General features: G+C 42.8%; 2 protein-coding genes across 5 annotated transcripts; both read left to right on the top strand.

Moving 5' to 3' along the window:
* The first annotated feature begins 697 nt into the window (after positions 1 to 697).
* On the top strand, positions 698 to 24,051 carry LOC110894713 (putative E3 ubiquitin-protein ligase LIN-1). 4 transcript variants are annotated; one of them, XM_022141942.2, is made up of 18 exons: positions 698 to 875; positions 988 to 1,025; positions 1,804 to 2,780; positions 2,858 to 2,918; positions 2,995 to 3,186; positions 16,420 to 16,505; positions 16,584 to 17,780; positions 18,614 to 18,758; positions 18,826 to 19,038; positions 19,530 to 19,842; positions 20,194 to 20,318; positions 20,397 to 20,516; positions 21,730 to 21,861; positions 21,944 to 22,066; positions 22,384 to 22,494; positions 22,600 to 22,743; positions 23,377 to 23,625; positions 23,874 to 24,051. In XM_022141942.2, exons 3-18 carry the CDS (start codon positions 1,843 to 1,845, stop codon positions 23,889 to 23,891), a joined length of 4,167 nt encoding a protein of 1,388 aa, XP_021997634.1. In that variant the 5' UTR covers positions 698 to 875; positions 988 to 1,025; positions 1,804 to 1,842; the 3' UTR covers positions 23,892 to 24,051. The 4 variants fall into 4 exon arrangements, with proteins under 4 accessions (XP_021997634.1, XP_035836819.1, XP_021997638.1 ...); XM_035980926.1 differs by having other exon boundaries at positions 704 to 875; positions 16,426 to 16,505; XM_022141946.2 differs by lacking the exons at positions 698 to 875; positions 988 to 1,025 and having other exon boundaries at positions 1,810 to 2,780; positions 16,426 to 16,505; positions 16,593 to 17,780.
* On the top strand, positions 7,477 to 9,259 carry LOC118484871 (myosin-6-like). Its single transcript, XM_035980927.1, has 3 exons — positions 7,477 to 8,284; positions 8,367 to 8,657; positions 8,729 to 9,259. Exons 1-3 carry the CDS (start codon positions 7,511 to 7,513, stop codon positions 9,134 to 9,136), a joined length of 1,473 nt encoding a protein of 490 aa, XP_035836820.1. The 5' UTR covers positions 7,477 to 7,510; the 3' UTR covers positions 9,137 to 9,259.
* Positions 24,052 to 25,292: the final 1,241 nt, after the last annotated feature.

The raw sequence follows: 25,292 nt of genomic DNA, 5'->3' as shown, positions 1-25,292 counted from the left end.
TCACTTGAGCAAATGCATCCCCTCCATAATGATCAGAGTTGGATGCATACCTAAGCCATCAGTTCCCGGGAAAGCCCGCCCGCCTAAAGGTCCACTGCGGTAATACCCGGTTCGGCTCGGTTTCAAACTGCCAACCTCCAGGGAGGCCTCGTTCTAAACTTCATTAACACTACCAATATCCTTCAAAGTGATGTCAGTGAGAGTTGAACTTAAAACCTCAAAAAGAGAAACCAAGTGATTAATCACTAGAACTTGTCATTACTCACCATTATTCTTTTGATTCTGATCCTCTCTCATCTATTTAAAGTGCATTCTTCTCTTTAACATTTGAAATTCCACGAAACCTTACATGTATTGGTTAACATCTCAAACCATAAACAATTTACTTATTGTTATCTCAATCTATAAGTTATCATAAAAAAAACCCTCTTCTTAACAAACAAAACAAAAAGAACTTTTTTTTAATTAATATGCTAAAGTATGAATGATCAATTGATCAAACCCTAAAAGTCCATATAACAACAATAAAAGTTGTAAATCACAATCAACCCCAACAAATAGATTGCATAAGACAAAGACAACTTTGTTAAAATCAAAATAAAAAAAGCATCTTATTTATTTATTTATTTATTTATTTATTATTTATTATTTCATTTAATCAATAAAAAGCAATGAAATACATTTTAAAAATTCTAAAGACATCGACCGTTGTATGATTGCTTGAATAATAAAAAACCAAAACCTCCATGGTCAACCAGCTAAGTTGACCATGGAAGATGACAGTTATTTTATTTGACAATGATAACTCACCTGTCATCAATGGCCGGCAGCCGGCTTCTTCTCTTCAATTTTGTCAGTTTATTCATCAATCAAGTGTATGCGACTATCTATTAACCCTAATTTTTAGTTCGTAATGTTTCAGTTTACGTAAATCACTTTGATCGTTGTAGAAATTGATACGCGATTGTTCGTGTTTTTACTGTGAAGGTGCTGATTCTGATTGCGGATGTTGCTGATTCGTCACTGTGAGTGTTTGTTATCTCTGTTTTTCACACACACTGTTCCAGTTTACACTATCAGTATGCAGTGTGATTATGTGTGAAACTGATTTATGAAGTTTAATTAAGCGTGTAGGTTTGTGTTAATTGTTAAAACTTTTGGATTTCGAAAATTAGGGTTTGAATTGAGCATGAGGAATCCTAATTCTTCCAGTATATCATATGATCTTTAGTACTTTAAGGATATTTTATATTAGAGGGATGTTGCTCACTGAATTTGTGCTTTCTGGTGTGGATGAACAGTATTTTATAGGCTGTAAACGTGCCGAATGTTGAGTGAAGTGTTTGGTGTAACGAACATGAACACAAGTTTTTGTTCATTTAACTAAACGGATATGAGCGCATGTTTATATACATTCGTTTATGTTTGTTAAATGATCAGTCATTTATTTGTTACTAATATTATTTTAAAACCTACCGGATTTCATATTTTAGAACTTTGATTAGCCAAACTCATTTTTACCGGTCATTCGTTTATTTAGATATGTGTGTTCATTTATAGTCGTTTATGTTTGCTCATTTATTATTCATTTTAGTTTGTTTATCTTTGTTTACATTTGTGAACTGTCTGTTTATGTTATTAACGAACAAACACGAGCACATTTATTTGCTTAACGAACAAATACAAACAAGAAAACCCCGTCCGTTTTGTTGTTCGGGTTCAATCATTTGGTAGTTTAAACGCCGTTCATGTTCGTTCGGCTTGTTTACAAGCCTAGAATCTGATTGTGTGCAGTATTTACAGGCATAGAGACTAAACGCTAAAGATGCTGAGTATATAATCATGGATGGAAACTCTAGTTTTCAAATGGAACCAGAGGATATAGTCAGATCCTTAACCACAATTATTGGAACGTTCGTTCAAGATCAGTTGCTTGATCAAAGAAAAAGGGACAAACAGAAGGAACAGTGTGGCGAAAGATTAGCAGCAGAAGACGAAAGCAATAACAAAGAGACCGAGGTTAGGTACTCCGATCAAGCCGTTCTGGCAAATTTGGATTGGGGTATGGATGCCCTAGAGGAAGCCATTAATACGTCTAATATCGAAACTAAAATGGCAAGACTCGATTATGCAGAAAAGATGTTGCAAGTATGCGCTATGTTGGATACCAGCGATCGAACCGCAGGGGTTCCGAATTTCTACCTCTCCGCTTGGGCCCACCTTAATCTTTCGTGTTTATGGATGTTAAGAAACAATGTAACAAACGCTGTTCTTCATGTTCTCGAGATGTTTTCCGTCGATCCGTTTTTTTCACGGATTGATTTTGCTCCGGAACTTTGGAAAACGCTATTCCTCCCGAATATGAGCTCTATTGTCGGCTGGTACTCGGAGGAAAGGCATCGGGTTATGATGGACTTGATACCAGATTCAACCGATCTGTCGTTCACGGTTGACTTTGACCTTTATTTCAACGAGTCTTTGGTGTTTTCTATGAGACCGGATCAGGCGGAAAAGATACAAAACTTGGAAAAACTTTACGGGCAATCTTTGGATGATAACACACGACTCTATGCTAATTACTTTAAAGATTGCATGAATTACGGTTCTTCAACGAGCAAGAAGGCTATTCCGATGTTACCCATTGCGGAGCCACCTATGACTCCGTTACATGAGGTGAGCCGGAAGATTCCAGATTATGTGAAATTTGGTCCCATTTTGCCAAAAAGCGCAGGGTTCTCTCCGGTTCTTAAAGATAGAAAGAATGCAAGAGAATCATCCAGGTTGGTTTCTAGTTATGTAGTAATAGATTATTTGTGGAAATAACATATATCCAGTTAAATATAATCGTACAAAACAGTTTGAATGCAGCTAACACCTCCTTCGAGAACGTTGAGGATGCTACTGCATGGGATAATCAAGTAAGAAGATACGATTCTTAATTGCATGTTCATACTCATATGTAAAGTTATAAATTAATTTACTGGTTGTGTTTAGGAGGGAATCACGGAGGAAACCGAAGACTCGCCAAAAGTTGCATCTCCTGAACAAGAAGGGAATGGTAAGAAAGAGGCACGGTCCGTCTTGCGGTTACAGTCGACACGCGATATATATTTTAAAGGTGCCACGTCACCGGAGGTGCATCGTGATTCGAGTATCGGTTCAGCTGACTCGGATGATGAAATAAAAGTAAGTTTTGTGGAATGGTTTACAAATACAAGAGGTGACAAAATGAGTGGATTGGGTGTGGGTTAACCCAATCAGTGACGGATCCAAGAATTTTTGTCAGTGGGACCTAAACAGGTTGGCTCAAAAACAGGTTTGCTGAAACGGGTCAGATAAAAACAATTATTACAATAATTTGTAGCAGAAAAAGCAGCTTTAAATCTTTAACTTGAATGACGTTGATAATACTTAATAATGTTATTATAAAATAACAAAAGTTTAGGAGAAGTAAGCATTTGAATCAACCTGCTTGACCCACATCCCTAAAACTAAGTTTTCAGATCTCACCCGGTTGCGGTGTGTGCATATAATGTATATATGTGTGGGGGCTCAGGGAGCAAAAGTGAAATTGCACTAATTTTAACGTTATTTTACTAATTTAATGAAAATAAAGTTAAAAGCGACGGACGGTTAATCATGCATTGTGTGGTGTCGTTGATAGCCGAAAGACATGGGGATACATGCACTAATCGGCCTTTGTCGCGGTTACTGAGTGTCATGTGCCTTATGTCCAAGGCTTGATGCAAAGCTACTATCGAGCCGGGGGTCTCACTGGAGGCAGCCTCTCTATTCCTACAGGGTAGAGGTAAGGCTGTCTACATCTTACCCTCCTCAGACCCTACCTTAGCTTTGCTATTAGTGGGATTTACTTAGTATGATGATGATGACGAAGACCTGAGTAAAGTACACAGATGGTCCATGTGGTTAACCAAACTTTTGGATTTAGTCCCTAAATTTTCAAAAGTACACGAATGGTACCTGTGGTTTGCACTTTGTAACGCATTTAGTCCCCAGCTAACAAATCTAAAGATTTCAGCGTGTCCAAGTTAGGGACTGAAGAAACAGTGATCTAATTAAGGTATTAATTAGGTGGGTTTATGTTCCTATCATAGTGGTTAATCTTCTTTTAGGTATTTGAGCTCCGACTGGTTAATCAACCTGCAAAACAGAACACCGTTACTCGTTAAGAGGGGAATGTGGGGGTTTCCCTCTTAACCGGGCTCCGGCGTGAGAATAAGCGACTGCTTTGAGAGTAATTAAGTAGTTAAGAGTAAGAGCCGAGAGAATAGAATGAATAACCTGAGGAATGAAGGTCTCTATTTATAGCCGGAGAGGTGTAAGAGGTTGTGGGCTGATGGGCCTTGGGCCAGAAACGGACAACAACGAATATGCTCTTTGCCTCGCTGGCCTCGACTGCTTAGTGGCTTCTAGATGCTCGTTGGTGCTGGCGCACCTTGATTGGAGCCACGTGTCATTGTTGTCGGCCTTGTTGTCGCTTCTGTCATCAGCAGACAAGTGGAGATCGTGGGACAGTTGTCCCCGTCTCTTGATTGGTGCCATGTAGGCGTCCTTGTGTACTTATCGTCAGAAGATCGTGGCGCACGATTGAACAGAGCCTGCTGGACGCTCATTGGTTCTTTTTACTGCCACTTGTACCTTGTGTACCTCTGTAGGTAACAGCGCGTCTTCCTATGGAGAGGATTTTGTTTGATGGCCACTAACCCGCGCGGGGCTAGTGTGTTCACTTATGCCGTTGTTTTTATGCTAAGTGTTGCTATCTGAGTTTATTATGTGTTCTTCCTCGCGCGGGGGTAAGTCACAATGTGATGTGAGCTGCGCGAGGTTGTTATTATCAAGTTGTTATGCTAAGGAGTATGGTCTCACGTGCAACCTGTTATGAGGTTTGCGCGACTTTTTGGGACCATACCCCTTCAAGTCCCCCCAGTCCAGTGCTGCACCATGCGCAACGCAAGTGGTTGGAGCTCTGGACTTAATAAAAATAAGAGAAGGGGAAATTGTTCTTTTGGTCCTGACTTGTAAGGCGCATGTAGAAAACTATTGTTTTCGATGCGCAGGTACTAGGCAGGTGGCGAGTGATTTCTTGTTTGGCCTTTTAAGCGTGGGAGGTTATAGTAGTTGACGTGTATCTGGCGCGACTCCTGTGACTTCTGCATGAAGTTACTTGCCCGTTTTATGGCGGGAAACTTCGAAATTTGAACTTCTGACAGGTTGGTAAGATAAGTCGTTGAGGGCGACGTTTGAGTTGACCCCTGGCACGGGTGTCATCATACCCCCTGCGGCGGTTGCACTTCATGTCAGGAGAGTGGGTGCCACGCGCGCGTGGTAACCGTCGTCCCTGCTTTTCCGCTCGACGTGGCAACCTCTTGTTGGTTGCCCTTGCGGCTAGTTCGGCACGGTTACCCATCGCATTAAATGCGATGGGTATAAATATCCGAAGAGAAAGGTGAGAGATTCACTTTCTCTTCGTTTCTTCTCCAATTTCCTCTCAAAACTCTTTGAATCTTCAAAGTGTTCTTCATTTTCTTCAAGATTTCTTCAAATCTTCAAACCTTCTTCGAGCCTTTTTTCCAGATCATCTTAAAAACATGAGTGAAGAGCATCAAGAGGCTCCTGTTAGTGAGGAGGGACCAGTTCCTGTCCTCAAGTGGGATTTAGGTCTTTTCGAACAGATTGTTCGAAGTTTTAGATTCCCACCGGAGTGGGATGCCCGGTACCCGGCTCAGGGCCAGACCGCGGCTGATGCCCCACCCGGCTATATTACCCTTTATGAAGATTTCTTTCTTCAGGGTAACTTCCGGCTGCCGGCGACCAATTTTCTGGGTAGTATCCTTTCTTACTACCGGTTCCACATATCTCAGATGAGTCCACCCGGGATGGTGAGGGTGAGACACTTCGAGTTCTTATGCCAGTCTCATGGCATCGAGCCATCTGTCGACAAATTTCGTTCGTTTTACCAACTGCAAAGGACGCTGGGATTCTTTTCGTTTGCAAGCCGAGGTTCGGCGAAGAAGATTTTGTTAAATCCACCAAAGAGTTTCCATGACTGGAAACCCAAGTTCTTCTTCATCCGGGAAGAAGTCGTGCCGGTCGCTATGACCTTTAGGGAATGGACTGAGGCCATACCCAAGGAAGATCTGCCGATCCCAAAGACGGCTCTGTGGTACCAGCAGCTGACCTCAACCCCTAACCGGGTGTTTGGGGAAAATGTACTAGTTGCAGCAAAGATGAGTGACCGGTGGTCACCTAGCAGTAGGGAAGTTCCCGTTTTGAAGCTTGGCGATCAGGGTTAGTCGTTTGTTTGTTCTTTTTCTAAGTAAATTTGCTGCAAATGTTTCTTACCCTTTTTTATTTATAGAAGTGCAACTCTACCAAGCTGCCTTCACTACCTTTGGTGGCTCCATGGGTGTCCGCCCAGTGCGCGATGATGAAGAGAGCTGGTATGACCAGATTAAAGGAAACTTCATGTTTCCCGCTGCTGATGCCTTCGCTTCGCCGCCAACCGCTACTGAAGGTGCGCAATACCCAAAACCTCGTCCATTGCGCTCTGTGACTCTCGCTGGGAAAGAAACTTTCTATCTTTCCAGCGAGGAGTCCGTAGGATCTTCCAGCGGCGAGCTAAGCTCTTGGTCTAAAATATTTGCAGGTGTGTTGCGCGACCTGGGGATTGACCCAGAGGAGAAAAAGAAGAAACCGGTGAAGAATAAGAAGAAAGCGGAGCCGGAGGTGACCAGCAAGGGCACTGGCCCTAGTCGCGCAACAGCTGCTGCTGGCAAAGGTACTCTTCGCCTTCGTCAACGTGACTTGGATGATTATGTGATCATCAGTGACTCATATGAAGGTTTATCACATGTAGCTAAGGGAAAAACTGGTGCTGGTGGGTCGAAGAGTTCCGGGAGCGCGGGTTCTCGCAACCCTGAAGCTGGCGCGACTCCGTCTTTCCCAGAGGATGAAGAGGTGGAAGAGGAAGATGCTGCTGCTCAACTTATTGGGCGGAAAAGGGGTAGGAGTGAGGCTACCACTGGTGTGGCTTCCGCGCCTCAATCTGTTGTGATCCCTGCGATAGGGAAGACGAGCAGGCTGCGCTCGTTGTATCAATTTTCTCCTGGTATGTTCTTTGCTTCTCTCTCTCTTTTCTAAAAAACTTCTTTGCTTATACGTGCCTTATTTTGCAGAGATCAAGAAGAAGACCCCTGAAAAGGCGGTTACATTCAGTGAGGCGGGTGTAAAAAGGCCCAAGATAACCGTCAAGTCTACTGACGCTGCAGCTCAGGACGCCGCGAAGGCGGCTGAGGCGCAGCGAAAGGTGGAGGAGGCGCGTAAGAAAGAAGAGGAGAGGAGAAAGAAAGAAGAAGAGAAGAAGATAGAGGAGGAGAGAAAGAAAAGGGAGGAGGAGGAGAGGAAGAAGAAGGAGGAGGAGGATAGGAAGCGGAGGGAGGAGAAAGAGAGGCTGGCTGAGGTGGCTAGGAAGCAGGCCTTGGAGAAGGAGATGGCGGCGAAAAAGGCTATGGATCAGCCTTTGAAGTCTCAAGGTCCTGAGGTCACCAGGCCAACCAGCACCGGCCCTGTTCTTACTTCGAAAGGGTCCGGTCGCTACTCTTCTAGTGGCGCGAGCTCTGGTGGAGCCGGGGGTTATAACCCTAACGTGATAGGGGCGAAAGATACCGTTGGGGATATCTACTACAAGACATATACCGAAGAAGAGCGCGGTGATGTCCTCCATCAAGCCCCCTGGAGCTTAAAACAGAAGGATACATTTATTGAGTTTGGCGCTTCACGCGAATGGTTTTTGAATTCCTTCCCCCCTGGTGAGGTCAACCGGCAAAGGGCAAAACCCCATGAGATGTTATATCGTACTTATATTCTTGGGGAGGCCAATGCCCGCGCTGCCAACCACCAGATTGTTCGCGAATGGCGAACGATGGTTCGGGAGCGCGCTGACTGGGAGGCTTATCGCGAGCGTATGCTGAAGCGAATTGCGGACTTTGAGAAGTCGAAAGCTGCGTTTGACGAAGAAAGGGCCAAGTTTGAGGCCGACAAGAAGGCGGAGGAGTGGGGCCGCGAGGGGCTGCAGAAAAAACTCCACAATGCTGAGGAGCAACTGGCCAAGGAGAAGGCCGAGTTCAAGCGAATATGCGCCCAAGACAACGAGCGTACTTATGCTCTACGACAGAAGATCGTTGGTCTTGAGGCTAAAGTTGCGGACTTGACCTCAGCGGTGGAGGAAGCGCAGGGTGAAAAAACTGCCAAGCAGCAGATGGAGGTTAGTTCTTCTGATTATCGCTCTTCCTTTTTGTTTATGAGATTTCTCTAAGTCAATTCCTAAGGCGTTTGTCAATTTTTAGGTTGAGCTGACTGAAGCCAAGGTGCAATTGTCTAACAAGGACAAGGATCTCCATGCCAAGGACGTTGAGATAGCGGAACTCAAACGTCGCTTGAATGAGCAAATCGACAGATGCGAGTCCTTGGAGATTGACCTTGAGGCTGAGAAGGTCAAGGCTGCTGATGCTGAGGAGGCGCGTGCTGTGAGCACTGCCGCGCTGAACGTGGCCCAAACCAACTACTCTGAGGCTCAAGGTATCGTCGATACACTTGTCTCAGAAGCGGAGTGGATGCGCACTCGTGGAGTAGTGTTGGTAAGTGCCTTGTGCTTTTTTCTTAAGTTGATTTAAAGAGTTTTTTCTTTAATGCTTATCTTTTGTTGAAGGTTGCCAACTCCATCTTGAATGCGAACGAGTTAGATCGCGCCGTGGCGGCTTTGACAGATGCGGCGCGTGCGGTGGGTCACCGAGGAGGCTATCTGGAGTGTGCTGATCATGTTGAGCAAATGCTTGGGCAAGAATTTGACACAAGCCATTGCTCAGTAACAGAACGTGCCGATGCTGCGCTTGCAAGTGCTGAAAATTCCTATGACAACCTCTCCTTGCCTATCATGGAGTTGGTTGTCGAATCGTTGAAGAAAGACGACTGGTGCCAGCGTCTTAAGGCAATCCTCGATCCACCAGTTACCGTCGAGGTGTCTGACGAAGAGCCCGCCGGTGACGACGGTGATGATGGCAATGATGATGATGGTGAAGACGACGGAGATGATGGTGATGATGGTCGCGAAGAATAGGATAGTTTGTTGAGTAGATAGTGGATAGGCATTGGTGCCTTTGTAATTTCTTTGATAGTCTTATGTATGGTGCTGCGCAGTTGCGCAAGATGTTAATGAAACCCTTTGTTTTTTCTGTTGCAATTACTGCATTGTTATAAAAACTTATGCTAAATTAGCTCGGATAAATGGAAGTGTTTTCTAGGTATAAAGTGACCACCCGGTCTCGCGCTTTGTTTGCGGAGGACCTTGGAGGTGGTTTGAACCACCTCAAAATGCTGGAGTGTTTTCGCGCTAATCAGAAGTTTAACATGCATTTGTAACGAAAAAATGTAATAGAACATGTCGTATGTTTTCATACAAGTCAGAAGTTGGCTCTTAGGCCTTCATACATATTTGCCAATGGCTCGTAGCTGGCGTAGCGAAATTGAAAAATGGCGCGAGGCCGAAAAGATTACATATAGCATTTGCGCAATTGTTGCGCATTCCAAGTTCTTGGTAAGATGTGGCCATCTAAGGTACGCAATTTGTAGGCCCCTTTGCCCAGGACCTCATGAATCAGATATGGGCCTTCCCATTTAGGTGCTAATTTCCCTGGGCGTTCCGCATTTGATGCTTCGTTGTCGCGAAAGACGTACTCCCCTGGATTGAAGGTACAAATGCGAACCCTTGTGTTGTAGTACCTTTCCAGCTGGGTTTTGTATTTGGCCTCTCTGATTCTTGCGATTTCGCGTCTTTCTTCTAACAAGTCTAAGTCTAGACGCCTTTCCGCTTCATTGTCAACCGTGTTGACCGTTGTCATTCGTGGCGAGGGTAGGCCAATCTCCGCCGGTATTACCGCCTCTGAGCCGTAGACCAGGCTGAAAGGGGTCTCGCCGGTACTCGTCTTTGGTATGGTCCGATGAGCCCATAAAATGCTTGGGAGCTCATCAACCCATCCGCGCCGCCTTGTTCCTAATCTGGCCTTTATCCCTTCGACGATGCATTTGTTCACACTTTCCACTTGTCCGTTGCCTTGTGGGTGCGCAACGGAGGTGAAAGTGTGTTCAATGTTCATCTCCTTCATCCAGTTCTTAAGATCGTCTGAAGCAAAGTTGGTGCCATTGTCTGTCACGATCTTGAGCGGGAGGCCGAATCTGCATATGATGTGCTCCCATATGAACTTGCGCACAATCATAGCCGTGGTGGATGCAAGGGCTTTGGCTTCTACCCACTTCGTGAAGTAGTCGACAGCTACTATGATGAACTTTACGGCGCCGGGGGCATCCGGGAAGGGTCCCACCATGTCAATTCCCCATTGCTGAAAGGGCCATGCGGTGGACACGGGGATAAGATCATTTTTAGGCCGCAGCGTTTTTGGAGCGTGCCTCTGGCAAGAGTCACACTTGCGGATCTCCTTCATTGCGTCAACATGCATACCAGGCCAGTAGTAACCGGCGCTAATGATCTTCGCGACAACCATCCTTGGTCCGGAGTGGATGCCGCAAATCCCTTCGTGGATTTCCCTTATCAAATAATTCGCGTCCTGGGGGTCCACACAGCGCAGTAGTGGTCCCAGGAAGGATTTTCGGTATAAGATACCGCTGTTCATTTCGTACTGTAGGGCTTTGTTTTGGATCTTTCTTGCTTCCGCTTTGTTCTCGGGAAGCACCCCCTCTTGCAAGTATTGGATGATGGGGGTCATCCATGATGTCTGCCCTGTTTCGATGACGTTAACTTGGCGCAATAAAACCGATGGGTTCTTGAGTACCTCTATCCTTACATCCTTGGCGAGATGTTGAAAGGAAGTCGAGGCGAGCTTGCTCAAAGCATCGGCAGGCTTGTTTTCTGAGCGATTAATGTGTATAACTTTGTGGGATTTGAATTGCTGTAGCAATTCCTTCGCTTGTTCCAGATACAAGGCCATGACTTCTCCCTTCGCGTCGTATATGCCGTTCACTTGACTTGCGATCAGGAGTGAGTCAACATGTGCGCGCAAGTTTTTTGCTCCCATCTTGATGGCGAGACGTAAGCCTGCCAGAAAAGCCTCGTACTCAGCTTCATTGTTGGTGTTTTTGAAGTCGAGCTTAATGGCGTAAGTAAACTCGTGCTTTTCTGGGCTCACTAGACGTAAACCTGCTCCCGCGCCATCTTCATTTGATGCCCCGTCAGTGTAAAGCATCCAAGTCTCCTCTGTGTTTTCCTTGGGAGTCTCTATCATTTCACATTCCTTGATTTTATCAGCCGGCACTTCTGTGATGAAGTCGGCGAGGACCTGCCCCTTAATGGCTGGGCGCGGCTTATACAAGATGTTGTGGCCGCCCAGTTCAATGGCCCATTTTGCCAACCTGCCTGATGTTTCAGGCTTCTGAAGTATAGTGCCAATGTGGAAGTTGGTAAGCACAGTTATCACATGGCCTGTGAAGTATCGGCGCAATCTTCGGGAGGCGTGTAGTAGCGCAAGAACCAGCTTTTCCATTGTGGAATATCTTGTTTCTGGGTCTGTGAGTACCCTGCTGACGTAATAGATCGGGGTTTGCACACCATTCCTGTCTACCAACAATACTGACCCTACTGCCTTATCCGAGGAGGACAAGTACAGCACAAGGGGCTCTTTTTCAAACGGTGCCGTCAGCGTAGGGAGTTCGATCAGACACGCTTTCATTTGTTGAAAAGCTGTTTCGGCTTCCGGGGTCCATTTGAACTCTTGCTTCTTTACGCAATTGCGCAACGTGCTAATGAAGGGATACGACTTTGCGGCGTGATTGGAGAGAAAACGATTTAGCGCGGCCAGCCGGCCGGCTAGTCGTTGCATTTCCTTGATGTTTCTTGGTGAGGGCATTCGTTCTATAGCTTGTACCTTCTCAGGATTCACCTTGAAACCGCCGTTTGTGACAATGAAGCCCAGAAACTTCCCTTCTTCCATGCCAAAGGAACACTTGGCTGGATTTAGCTTCATATTTACGCTGCGCAATGAGTTGAACGTTTTTTCGATGTCTTTTAACATTTGGTCCTCCTCGGGACTTTTCACCACTAGATCATCGATATAAACCTCAATGTGCTTTCCGATGTCACCTGCGAAGGTTTTGTCCATCAAGCGTTGATAAGTCGCGCCTGCATTCTTTAAACCAAAAGGCATTTTGGTGTAGCAGAATATTCCAAGATCAGTCCTGAAGGCTGTCTTGTCTTCATCTTCTAGCTTCATCTGCACTTGATGGTATCCCTTATAGCAATCCAAGAAACACTTCCATCTGTAAGGCGCGAGGGAGTCAATCTTTTTATCGATCTCTGGCAAGGAATAGCAATCCTTTGGGCATGCTTTGTTGAGATCGGTGTAATCTACACACATGCGCCATCCGCCATTTGATTTTTCGACCATCACAGGGTTCGCCACCCAACTCTGATATCTTACTTCTCGCAAGATCCCGGCCTTAAGCAGCTCGCATACCTGCTCGTTCATTGCTTTTGTCTTGTCTGCTCCTAGGCTGCGCCTTCTTTGGACCTTTGGCTCGACAGATGGGTACGTGTTTAAGCAATGCTCGGTGATGTTGCGCGGGACACCGGTCATGTCTGCCGGCGTCCAGGCAAATATATCCATGTTTCGAAACAGCAGTTGCTTTAGACGTGTTCTGATGTCAGACGAAATGGCGTGGCCAATTGTCACGGTCTGCTCGGGGTATTTGCGGTTTAAAACCCATTTTTCCGGCTCAGTCGTAGAGACCTTTGCCGCTTTTGTTGGGCGCAGCTCGTCAGTTGACATTACTTCCTTCTTGGCGTATATGATTGCTACTCCTGTTTTGGTTGGGAAACCTATTGCAGAATGAGGCGTTGACGTCACCATGTTTAGCTCGCCTTGTGTTTCCCTCCCAAGAAGCACATCATGCCTTGATTTCACTGGCATTACCATAAAGCTCACATTTGTTGTTCTTGAATGTTTCCCGTCAGAGAGCGTGACAGGGAAACTAATCTGTCCGAGAGGAAAAACCATCTCGTTGCAAAATCCAGACAAAGGATAATCGACAGGTTCGAGACGCGCTTTATCCTCTTCATCCAGCTGATTGAAACATTGTTCGTAGATGATGTCGGCTGTGCTTCCTGGGTCGATGAAGATGTACTCTGTTTCATAGTGACCAATTATACCAGTAATGACGACGGGTCGTGTGGCGCGAGGACCGCCGCGCACTACTGGGAATATGACTTGCTGTTCTTGCCAAGAAGGCTCGTAGGGCCGTTTGCCTTTTTCTCTCGCGGTGTATCTTGGTCCGTTGACCATGTGAGTCTCTAGCCGTCTCACCTTTTTGTTGCTACCTTCATCGTGACGTTGGAGCTGACGGGTGTCCTTGCGCACATTCTTCACTAAATGGCTTAGTTTGCCGCTTTTGAGCGCTCTTTCGATTTCTTGGCGCAAGCTGTAACAGTCGTCGGTTAGGTGCCCTGAATCTTTGTGAAAATCGCAGTACAAGTTAGGGTCTTGCCCTTTCTTGTTTGTCATTGGCCTTGGCGCCTTGAAATCGACATTCTCCGTCATCAATACCTCCTTTGGAGTTTTTGTGAGCGGAGTCCAGTGTTTGTCACGATTCTCGTCTCTGACCGCTCTCTTGTAACCGATTCGGTCAATCGTTTCTCGCGCATCTTCTCTGTAACGTGGCCTGTCGTCGCGGCCTCTGGGTTTCTCGGACTTCCAGTCATGACTCTTGTACTTGTTGCGCTTGCTATTGTTGTCGCGCGGCCTCTCGTTTGCTCTTGAGAATCGATCTTCGGAGTAATAACCCTTTCCACCAGCAAGGGACTCCTCGGTTTGCGCGACGATCTTTGCTGCTTCCATCAGTTTATCCCACTCTTTTGGCATCCCATCTTTGCCTGTGATGGTTCTAATGAGGCTATCACAGCGTATAGCCTTCTTGAAGTGGCAGCGCATGAGTTGCTCACTGACGCCGCCAATCTCTAAACACTCTTTGTTGAAACGCGTGATGAAGTCCTCCAGACCTTCACCATCTCTTCGCCATATATCTTCTACTTCCGCCGTATCACGCTGATAGCGACGTTGTTGGCTAAAATAGCTTAAGAATTGTGTCTTGAAGTCAGTCCATGACTTAATCTTTCCGGGCGGAAGGCTGTCAAACCAGGCGCGAGCCGCTCCGGTAAGAGTTTGAATGAACAGGTGGCACCACATGGGCATGTTCCAACCTCCCATGCAGCCCACACTCGTGAATGTTCTGACGTGGTCGTCTGGGTCAGTCAACCCATTGAACTTCCCAACGGTTGGGGGTAGCTTCTCTCGTGAGAGTGGTGCGAGTGCGATTTTCGGGATAAACTTGGAGTGTTCCGCAGCTTCCGCTGGTCTGTATGCCAGGCGGAAATCTCGTTCAACTTCTTCTGTATAGCCAATGTGTTGTCTTGGCTTATAGTACTCATGGTTCTTTGGTAAACGATTAAAGACCGATGATTCTTCATCACCTTCCCATGTAGGGTCATATGGGTCGGTTTCTTCCCACTCGTTGTTCATGTTGCGCGGCGTGAGCCGGCTGTGCACAGGGCCTCGTTGAAGGTTCGACGGATACTCATAGTGACTATCCGTTTCCCCTCTTGTATCGCGCGTGTCTTGTACGCTTAAACGCCTTGTAGGGGGAGGCCTGTTGGTTCTGCCTTGTATATTGGCCGGTGGTGGCATTTGGCGCATCCCCTGACTCGGAGGGGTGACCAAGGACGGTTCTGCCGTCAAAACTGCCTGCTGCGCGATGAGCGATTGGTATGCTGCATTGATAGTTGCGATGTTTTTGGCATACCACGAGGCTGGGGTTTCGCCCTCTGGTAAGCCAAGTAATGCAGATACATTTTGAGGCGGCGCTGGGTTGGACGGTCCTTCGCCGTTGTTACCTGGGGTAACCATTTGTGTGATACGGGTAACGCTCCCGCGCTGACCCCCCGTGTTGGTGATCTCAACTTCACCTATTTCTTCGACTTGGGCTTGGAGGTTTTGGACTCCTTCACCCAAGGCCGTGTTAGAGTTGGCTCCGAAGCCGAACTCTGGAAAGATTCCTTGACCAGTCATAGTCGAAGGATGAAAAGATGTCAAAGGCTCAAATAAAGAAGATGAGGGTGGTTATAGAAAAAATCGGTGGGCGCCAATGAAGAAACAGTGATCTAATTAAGGTATTAATTAGGTGGGTTTATGTTCCTATCATAGTGGTTAATCTTCTTTTAGGTATTTGAGCTCCGACTGGTTAATCAACCTGCAAAACAGAACACCGTTACTCGTTAAGAGGGGAATGTGGGGGTTTCCCTCTTAACCGGGCTCCGGCGTGAGAATAAGCGACTGCTTTGAGAGTAATTAAGTAGTTAAGAGTAAGAGCCGAGAGAATAGAATGAATAACCTGAGGAATGAAGGTCTCTATTTATAGCCGGAGAGGTGTAAGAGGTTGTGGGCTGATGGGCCTTGGGCCAGAAACGGACAACAACGAATATGCTCTTTGCCTCGCTGGCCTCGACTGCTTAGTGGCTTCTAGATGCTCGTTGGTGCTGGCGCACCTTGATTGGAGCCACGTGTCATTGTTGTCGGCCTTGTTGTCGCTTCTGTCATCAGCAGACAAGTGGAGATCGTGGGACAGTTGTCCCCGTCTCTTGATTGGTGCCATGTAGGCGTCCTTGTGTACTTATCGTCAGAAGATCGTGGCGCACGATTGAACAGAGCCTGCTGGACGCTCATTGGTTCTTTTTACTGCCACTTGTACCTTGTGTACCTCTGTAGGTAACAGCGCGTCTTCCTATGGAGAGGATTTTGTTTGATGGCCACTAACCCGCGCGGGGCTAGTGTGTTCACTTATGCCGTTGTTTTTATGCTAAGTGTTGCTATCTGAGTTTATTATGTGTTCTTCCTCGCGCGGGGGTAAGTCACAATGTGATGTGAGCTGCGCGAGGTTGTTATTATCAAGTTGTTATGCTAAGGAGTATGGTCTCACGTGCAACCTGTTATGAGGTTTGCGCGACTTTTTGGGACCATACCCCTTCAGGGACTAAATGCGTTACAAAGTGCAAACCACAAGGACCATCCATGTACTTTTAGCAAAAGTTGGGGACTAGATATGTTATAAAGTGCAAAATACAGGGATCGTCCTTATACTTTTAGAAAGCTAGCTGGTCAGCCACAGGGACCATCCGTGTACTTTACTCGATCTCACCTATTTGAATTTTGACTCACTATCAAGTATCAATTATATACGACCCATATCAACCCGTTCTGATATAAACGGGTTTAGTTTGCCATTGTTTCTACTTTAAACAAATCATAAAATGTAGCACATTACTAAAAGTGGAACTGTGCCTAGGAGCAGCCAAAAAGTGTAAGGAAGAACTTTGCTCAGGCTGACGAACGAAGTTCTAGTTTTGCAGATGTAAATAACGGAGCAGTGAGGTAAACGTGTTACCGTAAAACATTTACAAAAGTGTGTATGTTTAAATGTTTACCTTCCTGAATGTTTAAACGTTTCAGTTTTTCTAGAGAAAATGATACCAGGAGCCCAAACTTTGGTTCTCCGCAACAGTTTGATCGGTCAGCACAATCAAGACCACCTAAAGATTTCGTCTGCCCCATCACTACCCAGATTTTTACCGACCCGGTAACTCTAGAAACGGGTCAAACTTACGAACGAAAAGCCATTGAAGAATGGATGAGAAGAGGGAACACAACATGTCCCATCACAAGACAACCTCTTTTTTCCAACATCCTTCCGAAAACAAACTACGTTTTAAAACGACTCATAACTTCTTGGAGAGAACAGCATCCCGATCTCGCGCATGAGTCGTCATATCCCGGAACACCGACAAGTTCGAAAACATCAAACGTTTCTCAGCCAAGAAGATTCGTGCAAGCGACCGTTGCAACGTCACCGACGAGTGTGATATCTCAAGCTGCGGTTGAAGCGATTATAAGCGGTTTAAAACCGTTAGTTACATGTTTATGTACTTCAGAAGATTTAAACGAATGTGAAGCAGCTGTTTTAACAATCGCCAAAATGTGGAAAGAATCAAACGCTGATCCTATGGTCCACGCGTGTTTATCGACCGCAGAAGCAGTAAACGGATTCATGGATGTATTATCTTCTTCTCTAAGCAGGGAAGCTCTCGCAACAACGGTTTATATACTTTCGGAACTACTCGTCGCTGATGATAACTTCAAAGAGCTATTAACAAGTGTAGATTCTGATTTCGAAACGTTAGCCGCTTTACTCGAAAATGGTCTTTTCGAGGCTGCGGTTTTGATATACTTACTGAAACCGACTTTCTCACAGATAAATTCACACAAATTATTACCGTGTTTGATTCAAATCATTTCTAGTAAGTTTCAAGACTCGAAGGATCACGAGATGGTGATGAGTTCGAAGGATGCTGCTATAGAGTTGTTAGACCAGATGTTAAACGATGGAGATGAGAATAGCCGGTCTTTTATCGCGTTGAGCGTTATATCAGCTGACGCGATACCGGATCTACTCGGGTGTTTGAATAAGTTGGATGTACGGCAGTCTGTTCTGTCGATTTTACTGTGTTGTATCCAAACGGATAGAAGTTGCAGGAACTTGATAGCTAGCAGTATCGATCCGTGCCTCGTTCTTGAATTGTTTCATGGTGGAAATGAGAATATAAGAGGCATGTGCATTGATTTTCTCTCTGAGTTGGTTCAATTAAACAGGTATACATTCTCCCTAGAGTTAACTGTCATTGTACCATTTCCGTCATTCTTGAAACATGCTAGTTCCCTCCAAAAACTTTAACATCCGGAGTAAAATGCTATTTTCGTCCCTGAGGTTTGGCCAGTTTTGCGACTTTCGTCCAAATGTTTGTTTTTCCTCATCTGGATCCAAAAGGTTTGAAATCTGCCATTTCCATCCGGCTCGTTAACTGCATCCATTTTTCTCCGTTAAGTCAGGGGTACTTCTGTCTTTTTGGCTAACTTAAAGGGCAATTCGGTCTTTTTCAATTTATTTTAAAAGACCGAATTGCTCTTTAAGTTAACGCAAAAGACGGAAATACCCCCGACTTAACGGAGAAAAATGGATGGAGTTAACAAGCCGGATGAAAATGGCAAGATTTCAAACCTTTTGGATCCAGATGCAAAAAGAACAAACCTTTGGATGAAAATCGCAAAACTGGTCAAACCTCAGGAACGAAAATGGCATTTTACTTAAATGTCTGTTAAAACCTGCCGTGAAATGAAGGGTAAAAACGTCATTTTTATTTTTTTAAACCCTATTAATAGGGTTTAAAAAGGCGGATTAATAAAACAGGAAAATGACAGTTTTACCCTTCATTAAACAGTAGGTTTTAATAGACGTTAGTTTTTTGGACGGAACTGGCATGTTTCAAGAATGTCAGGGACGGAAATGGTACAAATTTGAAATTTGGCCTGCACCGGCATAAACCACAAGGACCAAAATCCGAAAATGGCAGTTAACTCTTCTCCCTATGATACTACTTATAGTTATTAAAATCTATACAAATTTATATTCTTAATCTATGCTGCAGGAGAACATTGAGCAATCAGATATTACAAATAATAAAAGATGAAGGAGCATTTAGCACAATGCACACTCTTCTTGTCTATTTACAGAATGCACCAATGGAGCAACAGCCTGCTGTTGCTTCACTTCTTCTTCAGCTTGATATACTGGTTAGCTACATCGAGTTTATTATTTGAAATCGATATGTTTTGTAAATAAAGTTATATTTTTTTGTAGGTTGAGCCTCGGAAAATGAGTATTTACCGAGAGGAAGCAATCGATACGCTAACTGACATGCTCCAGAAAAAAGATTTCCCAAATTTACAACTTATGGCTCTTGATGCGTTATCGTCTCTTTCGGGGAAATCTTATACTGAAGCGTGGTTACTTAATCTGGCTGGGTTTAATAAACCGTATGAAGCTTTTATGGAAAACGAAAAAATGAAAATGGTTTGTGTTTTTATATTTTGAGTAAAATGCCATTTTCATCTCTGAGGTTTGGTCAGTTTTGCGCTTTTCGTCCAAAGGTTTGTTTTTCCGCATCTGAATCCAAAAGGTTTGAAATCTTGCAATTTTCATCCGGCCCGTTAACTCCATCCATTTTTCTTCGTTAAGTCAGAGGTATTTCCGTCTTTTTTATTAACTTAAAGGGTAATTCGGTCTAATTGATTCGGCCAGGGGTATTTTAAATGCTTGTACATAAAGTGAAAAATACCAAATTGCCCTTTAATTTAACAAAAAAGACGAAAATACCCGACTTAACGGAGAAAAATGGATGGAGTTAACGAGCCAGATGAAAAAGGCAAGATTGCAACCTTTTGGCTCCGGATACGGAAAAACAAGCCTTTGGACGAAAATGGCATTTTACTCTTTTATTTTATTTTTTTTAACTCTTCCATATTTGTTTTCTGTTACATTCCTAAACTTTCACTTGTTTTTAGGATCAAGAGGAGGAGAAAGCTGCATATTCTTGGGAAAAAAGGGTAGCTTTTGTACTTTGCAACCATGAAAAAGGCGTTATTTTTGAAGCATTAGAACAATGTCTCAAGAGTAAATCAATAAATATAGCAAAAAAGTGTCTTGTTATCGCCACATGGCTAGTATACATGCTTTATAATCTGCCAGACACTGGCGTAAGAGATACTGCACGTAGGTCATTGCTAAACCAATACATACACATACTACAATCGTCTAAGAACCTCGAAGACAAGATTTTAGCAACCGTTGCTTTGAGAAGTTTCATTAGTGATCCAGGTAAAAAAGAATTTATTTTTAAAGTAAACGGATGGTCCCTGTGGATTACAAAAATTTTGGATTCGTTCCCTAGCTTTCCAAAAGTACACGGATGGTCCCTGTGGTTTGCACTTTGTAATGCATTTAGTCATGGATGGTCCCTATGATTTGCAATTTGTAACGCATTCTTGGACCTACTAAGATTTGTTGGTTGGGGACTAAATGCGTTACAAAGTGCAAACCACAGGGACCATCCGTGTACCTTTGAAAAGCCAGGGACAAATCCAAAATGTGGGTTAACCACAGGGACCGTCCGTGTACTTTACTCTTACTTTTAGAAGTAATCTATCTAACTCCCGCGTTATTGTTAAGGTGCACTTGGTGACATTGGTGGCTATGCTAAAACGATGTACAAAACCTTAAGAAAACTCAAGAAAAACTCTGTGATTGTCGGTGATATAATGAAAACGTTGATGAACTTGCCATCCGTTAATGCGGTAAGTTTGGAACGATAATACTGATACTTTTATAGCACACGTTCTTTCATGATAAATTTCTTGTTATGTTAATTCCAGGCAGAAATGTGGTCGGCTTCAGAAGGATTCGAGTCGGATTCATCAATGAATGGAGAAGTTTTATCGTTGATTCATGTAAAAAGTCGTGTGATAAGCAGCCATTCTGATGGAACGATTAAGGTATGGATCCAAAAAAATTTACAGTACAGATTACTAGATGTAGCATCATATTTATATATGAACTAGTATTTTGACCCGCCGCACGTTGCAGCGGCGTCGGAACTTAAAGTAACTCGAATTTGTACTGTCAAATATTTGACCTGGCTCGTTTCCGAAAAAAGTTCACATCAAAACGTAGACCAATTGAAAACGTACATACATATAAGCACGAAAACGTATTATATTTTCCCTGACTCATTATCGATAAAAAAGTATTATTTTAAGTTAAAAATGGTACCACGCATTAACTTTGGTTTATACCGAAACGTACTTCAAAATAAGCACGCAGGAGAACAAAGTTTTTTTATGTTAAAGAATGGTACCGTGCGTTGCGATTGCGTCGAAACGTAAAATAGCTTGAATTTATACTGCCCACTGATTGGTGCATATTATATTTGCCCGATTCGTACATAAAAATAAGCACGGAAACATATTATATTTGGCCGACTACATAAAAATATAATTTATAACAGAACGTAGACAAACCAAAAATTTACATAAATATAAGCAGGAAAACATATTGTATTTGACCAACATACATAAATATATACGCTCCGCTTGCGGTGGGCACATATAATGTATATATGTGTGGCGCCTAGGGGGAAAAAGTGAAATTGCACTAATTTTAACGTTATTTTACTAATTTCGTGAAAATAACGTTAAAAGCGGTGGACGGTTAATCATGCATCATGTAGTGGCGTTGATAGCCGAAAGACAAGGGGGTACATGCACCAATCAGTCTTTGTCCCGATTGCCAAGTTTTATGTGCCTTTTGTCCAAGGTTTGATGCAAAACTACTATCAAGCCGGGGGTCTCACTGGAAGCAGTCTCTCTATTCCTACGGGGTAGAGGCAAGGCTGTCTACATCTTACCCTCCTTAGACCCTACCTTAGCTTTGCTATTGGTGGGATTTACTGAGTATGATGATGATGATGAGATAAATATAAGCACGTAAAACTCGAGGGCGGGTAAAATGACATCTTACAAAGTTTTTAGATACCTGAGGGGGTGTAAGTGACAATACTGAAATTTGAGTGACACAAAAGAGAAAAAACCAAAAATAAAATAAAAGAAAAAAAAAACACCAAACCATTGTAGCTGATTTGACAATCGCTACAGTGAAAAGTGTTCTTACAAATGTTATATATATAATGTCATTAATGTTTGTATGTAGGTATGGGATGCTAATAAAAGGGATTTGCGGTTAATTCAAGAGGTCCGTGAGCATTCAAAGGCTGTCACATGCCTCTATATTCCACCTTCACGTGATAAACTTTATAGTGGTTCGTTGGATAAAACTATACGGGTATGCCATCTTTTTCCATATTTTTATGTTATAAGGATTAATATAACTTTTTGCTAACTGTATTAATTTGTTTCATCATTAGGTATGGGTAGTCAAACCAGAAGGAATTCATTGCATTCAAGTTCACGATGTTAAAGAATCGGTCCATGGCTTAACAGCAGACGCGAATTTCGCTTATTTTTTCTCTCAAGGTGCCGGAGTTAAGGTTAGTTCTTTAAAGCTGAAAACATGCAATACAATGTGAATTTAACTAAACGAACATGTTACCGAACGTTCACGAACATAAACGAACGAACACGACCTCTGTTCATGTTCGTTCATTTAACTAATGAAATTTCTTGTTTGTGTCCGTTCATTTATTAAACGAACGAACACAGCCGAACGGTTCACGAACTGTTTGCTGAACGTTCAGTTCATTTGCAGCCTTAAATACGTAATGATAGAACTATTTGTTGTGTATATTCACAGTTAATATACAAAATTTGCAATATGAAACCGTTGACTAAATTTCATATTCTCTAGGTTTTCGGGTGGTCCGGTGTTACGAAGCATATCAATTTCAAACAATCGGTCAAATGTATTGATATGATTGGAGATAAACTGTACTGTGGATGCAGTGGTTTCAGTATACTGGTGAGTATTACGTTATTACGTCAATGCACGCAACTTATTTGATTCCTATGTTATTGTTAAATACAATTTGTGGTTGATTTTTTGTGATACTATGAAACATTTCAGGAAACCAATTTGCCAAAAACATCAACGACTACGTTTTACTCAGGGACACGGAAATTGTTGGGAAAACAGTCGATTAATTCCATATGCATCCATGATGACCTTCTGTATACCGGTGGGACATCAGTAGATGGAACAGCAGGAAAGGTACTTAAAAGTAGGGCTGCAAACAAACAAACGTTCAATGAACCGTTCATGAACCGTTCGGCGGGAAGTTCGTTTGTGTTCAGTCCTTTATAAATGAACTAACACGAACGAAATTTCGTTTGTTTAGTTAAATGAACGAACATGAACAAAAGCCGCGTTTGTTCGTTTATGTTTGTGAACGTTCACTAACGTGTTCATTTATGTTCGATTGTGTTTGGCAGTTCATTAGTGTTTTTAGTTTTTATATTTTATTTAAATGTTTTAAAATTCCGACAAATAAAATATTTAATAAGTATCAGTGTATTACTTACTACATATGTTCATGAACACTTGTTTGTGTTCGTTTGTTTCCACTGGTGTTCATGGACATTCGTTTGTGTTCGTTTGCATTTGTTGCTTAAAATTAACAAAAACGAACACATATATTTCCTTAACAAACGAACACGAACAGGGTCTTGTTCTTTTGTCCCTGAACCAATTTATATATTTTGAAACGACCTGTTTTGACCCATGACCCGCCGGCACCCGTTATGCCAGGCTTAGTTTTATATCATTCACTTTACTTCTTTTTTTATGGATTTGACCAAAAAATGAAACTTTAAATACTTATAATAATAACTTTGAATGTGGTAGGTATTCTCTATAACGAGCAGGGTGTTAGTGGGATCGTTGTCGATTGCATTCGACATCCATAGTTTGGCTGTGAATAATGATTTTATATTTGGAGCAACAAAAAATGGGACAATTGAGGTGTGGTTAAAAGAAAGGTTGACCAGAGTTGTTTCCATGAAGATGAGATCAGGGATCACCAAAATTACATCTTTGGCATCAGATGCTGAAGGAGAAATGTTATTTGCTGGTTCTTCTGATGGAAAAATTCAGGTTAGAAACACGTCTTTTAGTCACCAACAATGATTTTAATTTAGGGAACATAAAAGATATTTAGTAATTGATAAAAATGGTGTAAATTAGTTGGTTTGGTACAGAATTGGTTTTTTAAATAATATGAAAATTATATTTTTACCGGTTAAATACAATATTTGCAAAAGACATATATGCTTAAGGTTTTGTTTGTAACATCTTGTAGATTTAACTTAATAATAAGATGTTTTATTTGATGTTCATTTCAGGCTTGGGAGTTAAATTGAAGTGAAACACAGCAATTACTTTTTTTGGATCATCAATCCTATGGTAAAAAAAACATTACATTCTTGTCAAAACCTCTGATTTCCGTTGTAACATTACAATCACTTTTTTCTTCTTTTTTTTTTTTCTGATATGCTGAGTTTGGGTTGTTTTTTACACTAATCTGATCTAAGACTGGTGTTCGGATATGATCGGGCATCACCCATAACTATGCAGTCAAGATCTCCACATTATAAATGTTCATACAAAACAAAGTTGCATTTATACTTCATTACTTCACATACTTGCATGCAACCCATAGAAACTATAAAGTACTCCGAATGACAGCCTTAGGGTTTACCCTACAAGTCGAGCAACAAATGCTCACGCCGACACATCTTTCTTAAACCAATACTTACTTAATAAGTGTTGGGAGCAAATACTAATGTGTGAATGGTACAAATAACTAGAGTAATTATTGTTACGCTTTCAACCTGTAGCGTATTAATAATTACTCTAGTTTAAGCATAATTACTCTAATTATTCGTACCATTCGCACGTTAACTCCTACTTATATATGGTTATTTGATAGCATTCTCACGTATGTCTATCATACATCACGTGTAACCCAATGGTTATTTGATAGCATTCTCACGTATGTCTACATAAGTTGACGGTGCCCGTTAATGCACAACAAGTCCAAGCACCAACCATGGAGTTGCTTCCTGACTTCCTCCGTCAACACAATAAGTCAATAACACCCAAGAGGCTGAATTTAATTGGGGTACACCCCGTAACCAATCAAACTTTTTTTTTTTAATATTCGTCAACTCATAACACATTCGTTAATAGGTCAGTTTAGTAAGCGGGTAAAAGCCTACGTGGTAGGTAGTGATGTGGCCTTGTTTTTAGTTTTTTTTTTTTTTAATGGCAAATTTCTTTTATTTCTGTCGTTTGTGGGACTTGAACCCAAGACCTCCCCCTCTCAAGGTGTTTAAAGGTTTTGTCTTTGCCAATGAACCACCACCCCATTGGTTGCCTTGTTTTTAGTTAACACAACATGTAGTGTAAGAATGTTAGGGACCTAAAAGGCATGAATAGATTATTTAAGTTTTATGACCATTTAAAAGAAAAAGGAGTTGCGTTATTTATATTTTTAGTTAACCCAACATGTTGCATGTTATTTACTAAGTCTACGTAATTAGTTAATTCGAATTCCAATTATGGTGGTAGGTAGGTACTTGGTAGTGGGTCGAAGGAGGAAGTGGTTTATGCCATGATCCCCATGTTTTCTATCTTGTTAAGTTTTGTAATCCTTTAAAAAGGATATTCTCGTTAGAATAAAATATAGAGATGAATTAAAAGTCCAAATTCTATTCTATTTTCTCTCAAGTTTCTAATCTCCATTCTTGTGCTATGTAAAA

The sequence above is a fragment of the Helianthus annuus genome, chromosome 12 (genome assembly GCF_002127325.2).
Source record: "Helianthus annuus cultivar XRQ/B chromosome 12, HanXRQr2.0-SUNRISE, whole genome shotgun sequence".
NCBI classification, from domain to species: Eukaryota; Viridiplantae; Streptophyta; class Magnoliopsida; order Asterales; family Asteraceae; genus Helianthus; species Helianthus annuus.
This window is presented reverse-complemented; position numbering and strand designations above follow the sequence as displayed.

Coding starts and splice junctions, on each gene's coding strand:
- LOC110894713 (XM_022141942.2), top strand. CDS start 1,843: ATGGATGGAAACTCTAGTTTTCAAATGGAACCAGAGGATATAGTCAGA. Junction 21,862..21,943: donor CGTTGGATAAAACTATACGG/GTATGCCATCTT, acceptor TTTCATCATTAG/GTATGGGTAGTCAAACCAGA. Junction 22,744..23,376: donor TAGATGGAACAGCAGGAAAG/GTACTTAAAAGT, acceptor TGAATGTGGTAG/GTATTCTCTATAACGAGCAG.
- LOC118484871 (XM_035980927.1), top strand. CDS start 7,511: ATGGCGGCGAAAAAGGCTATGGATCAGCCTTTGAAGTCTCAAGGTCCT. Junction 8,285..8,366: donor CTGCCAAGCAGCAGATGGAG/GTTAGTTCTTCT, acceptor GTCAATTTTTAG/GTTGAGCTGACTGAAGCCAA. Junction 8,658..8,728: donor GCACTCGTGGAGTAGTGTTG/GTAAGTGCCTTG, acceptor CTTTTGTTGAAG/GTTGCCAACTCCATCTTGAA.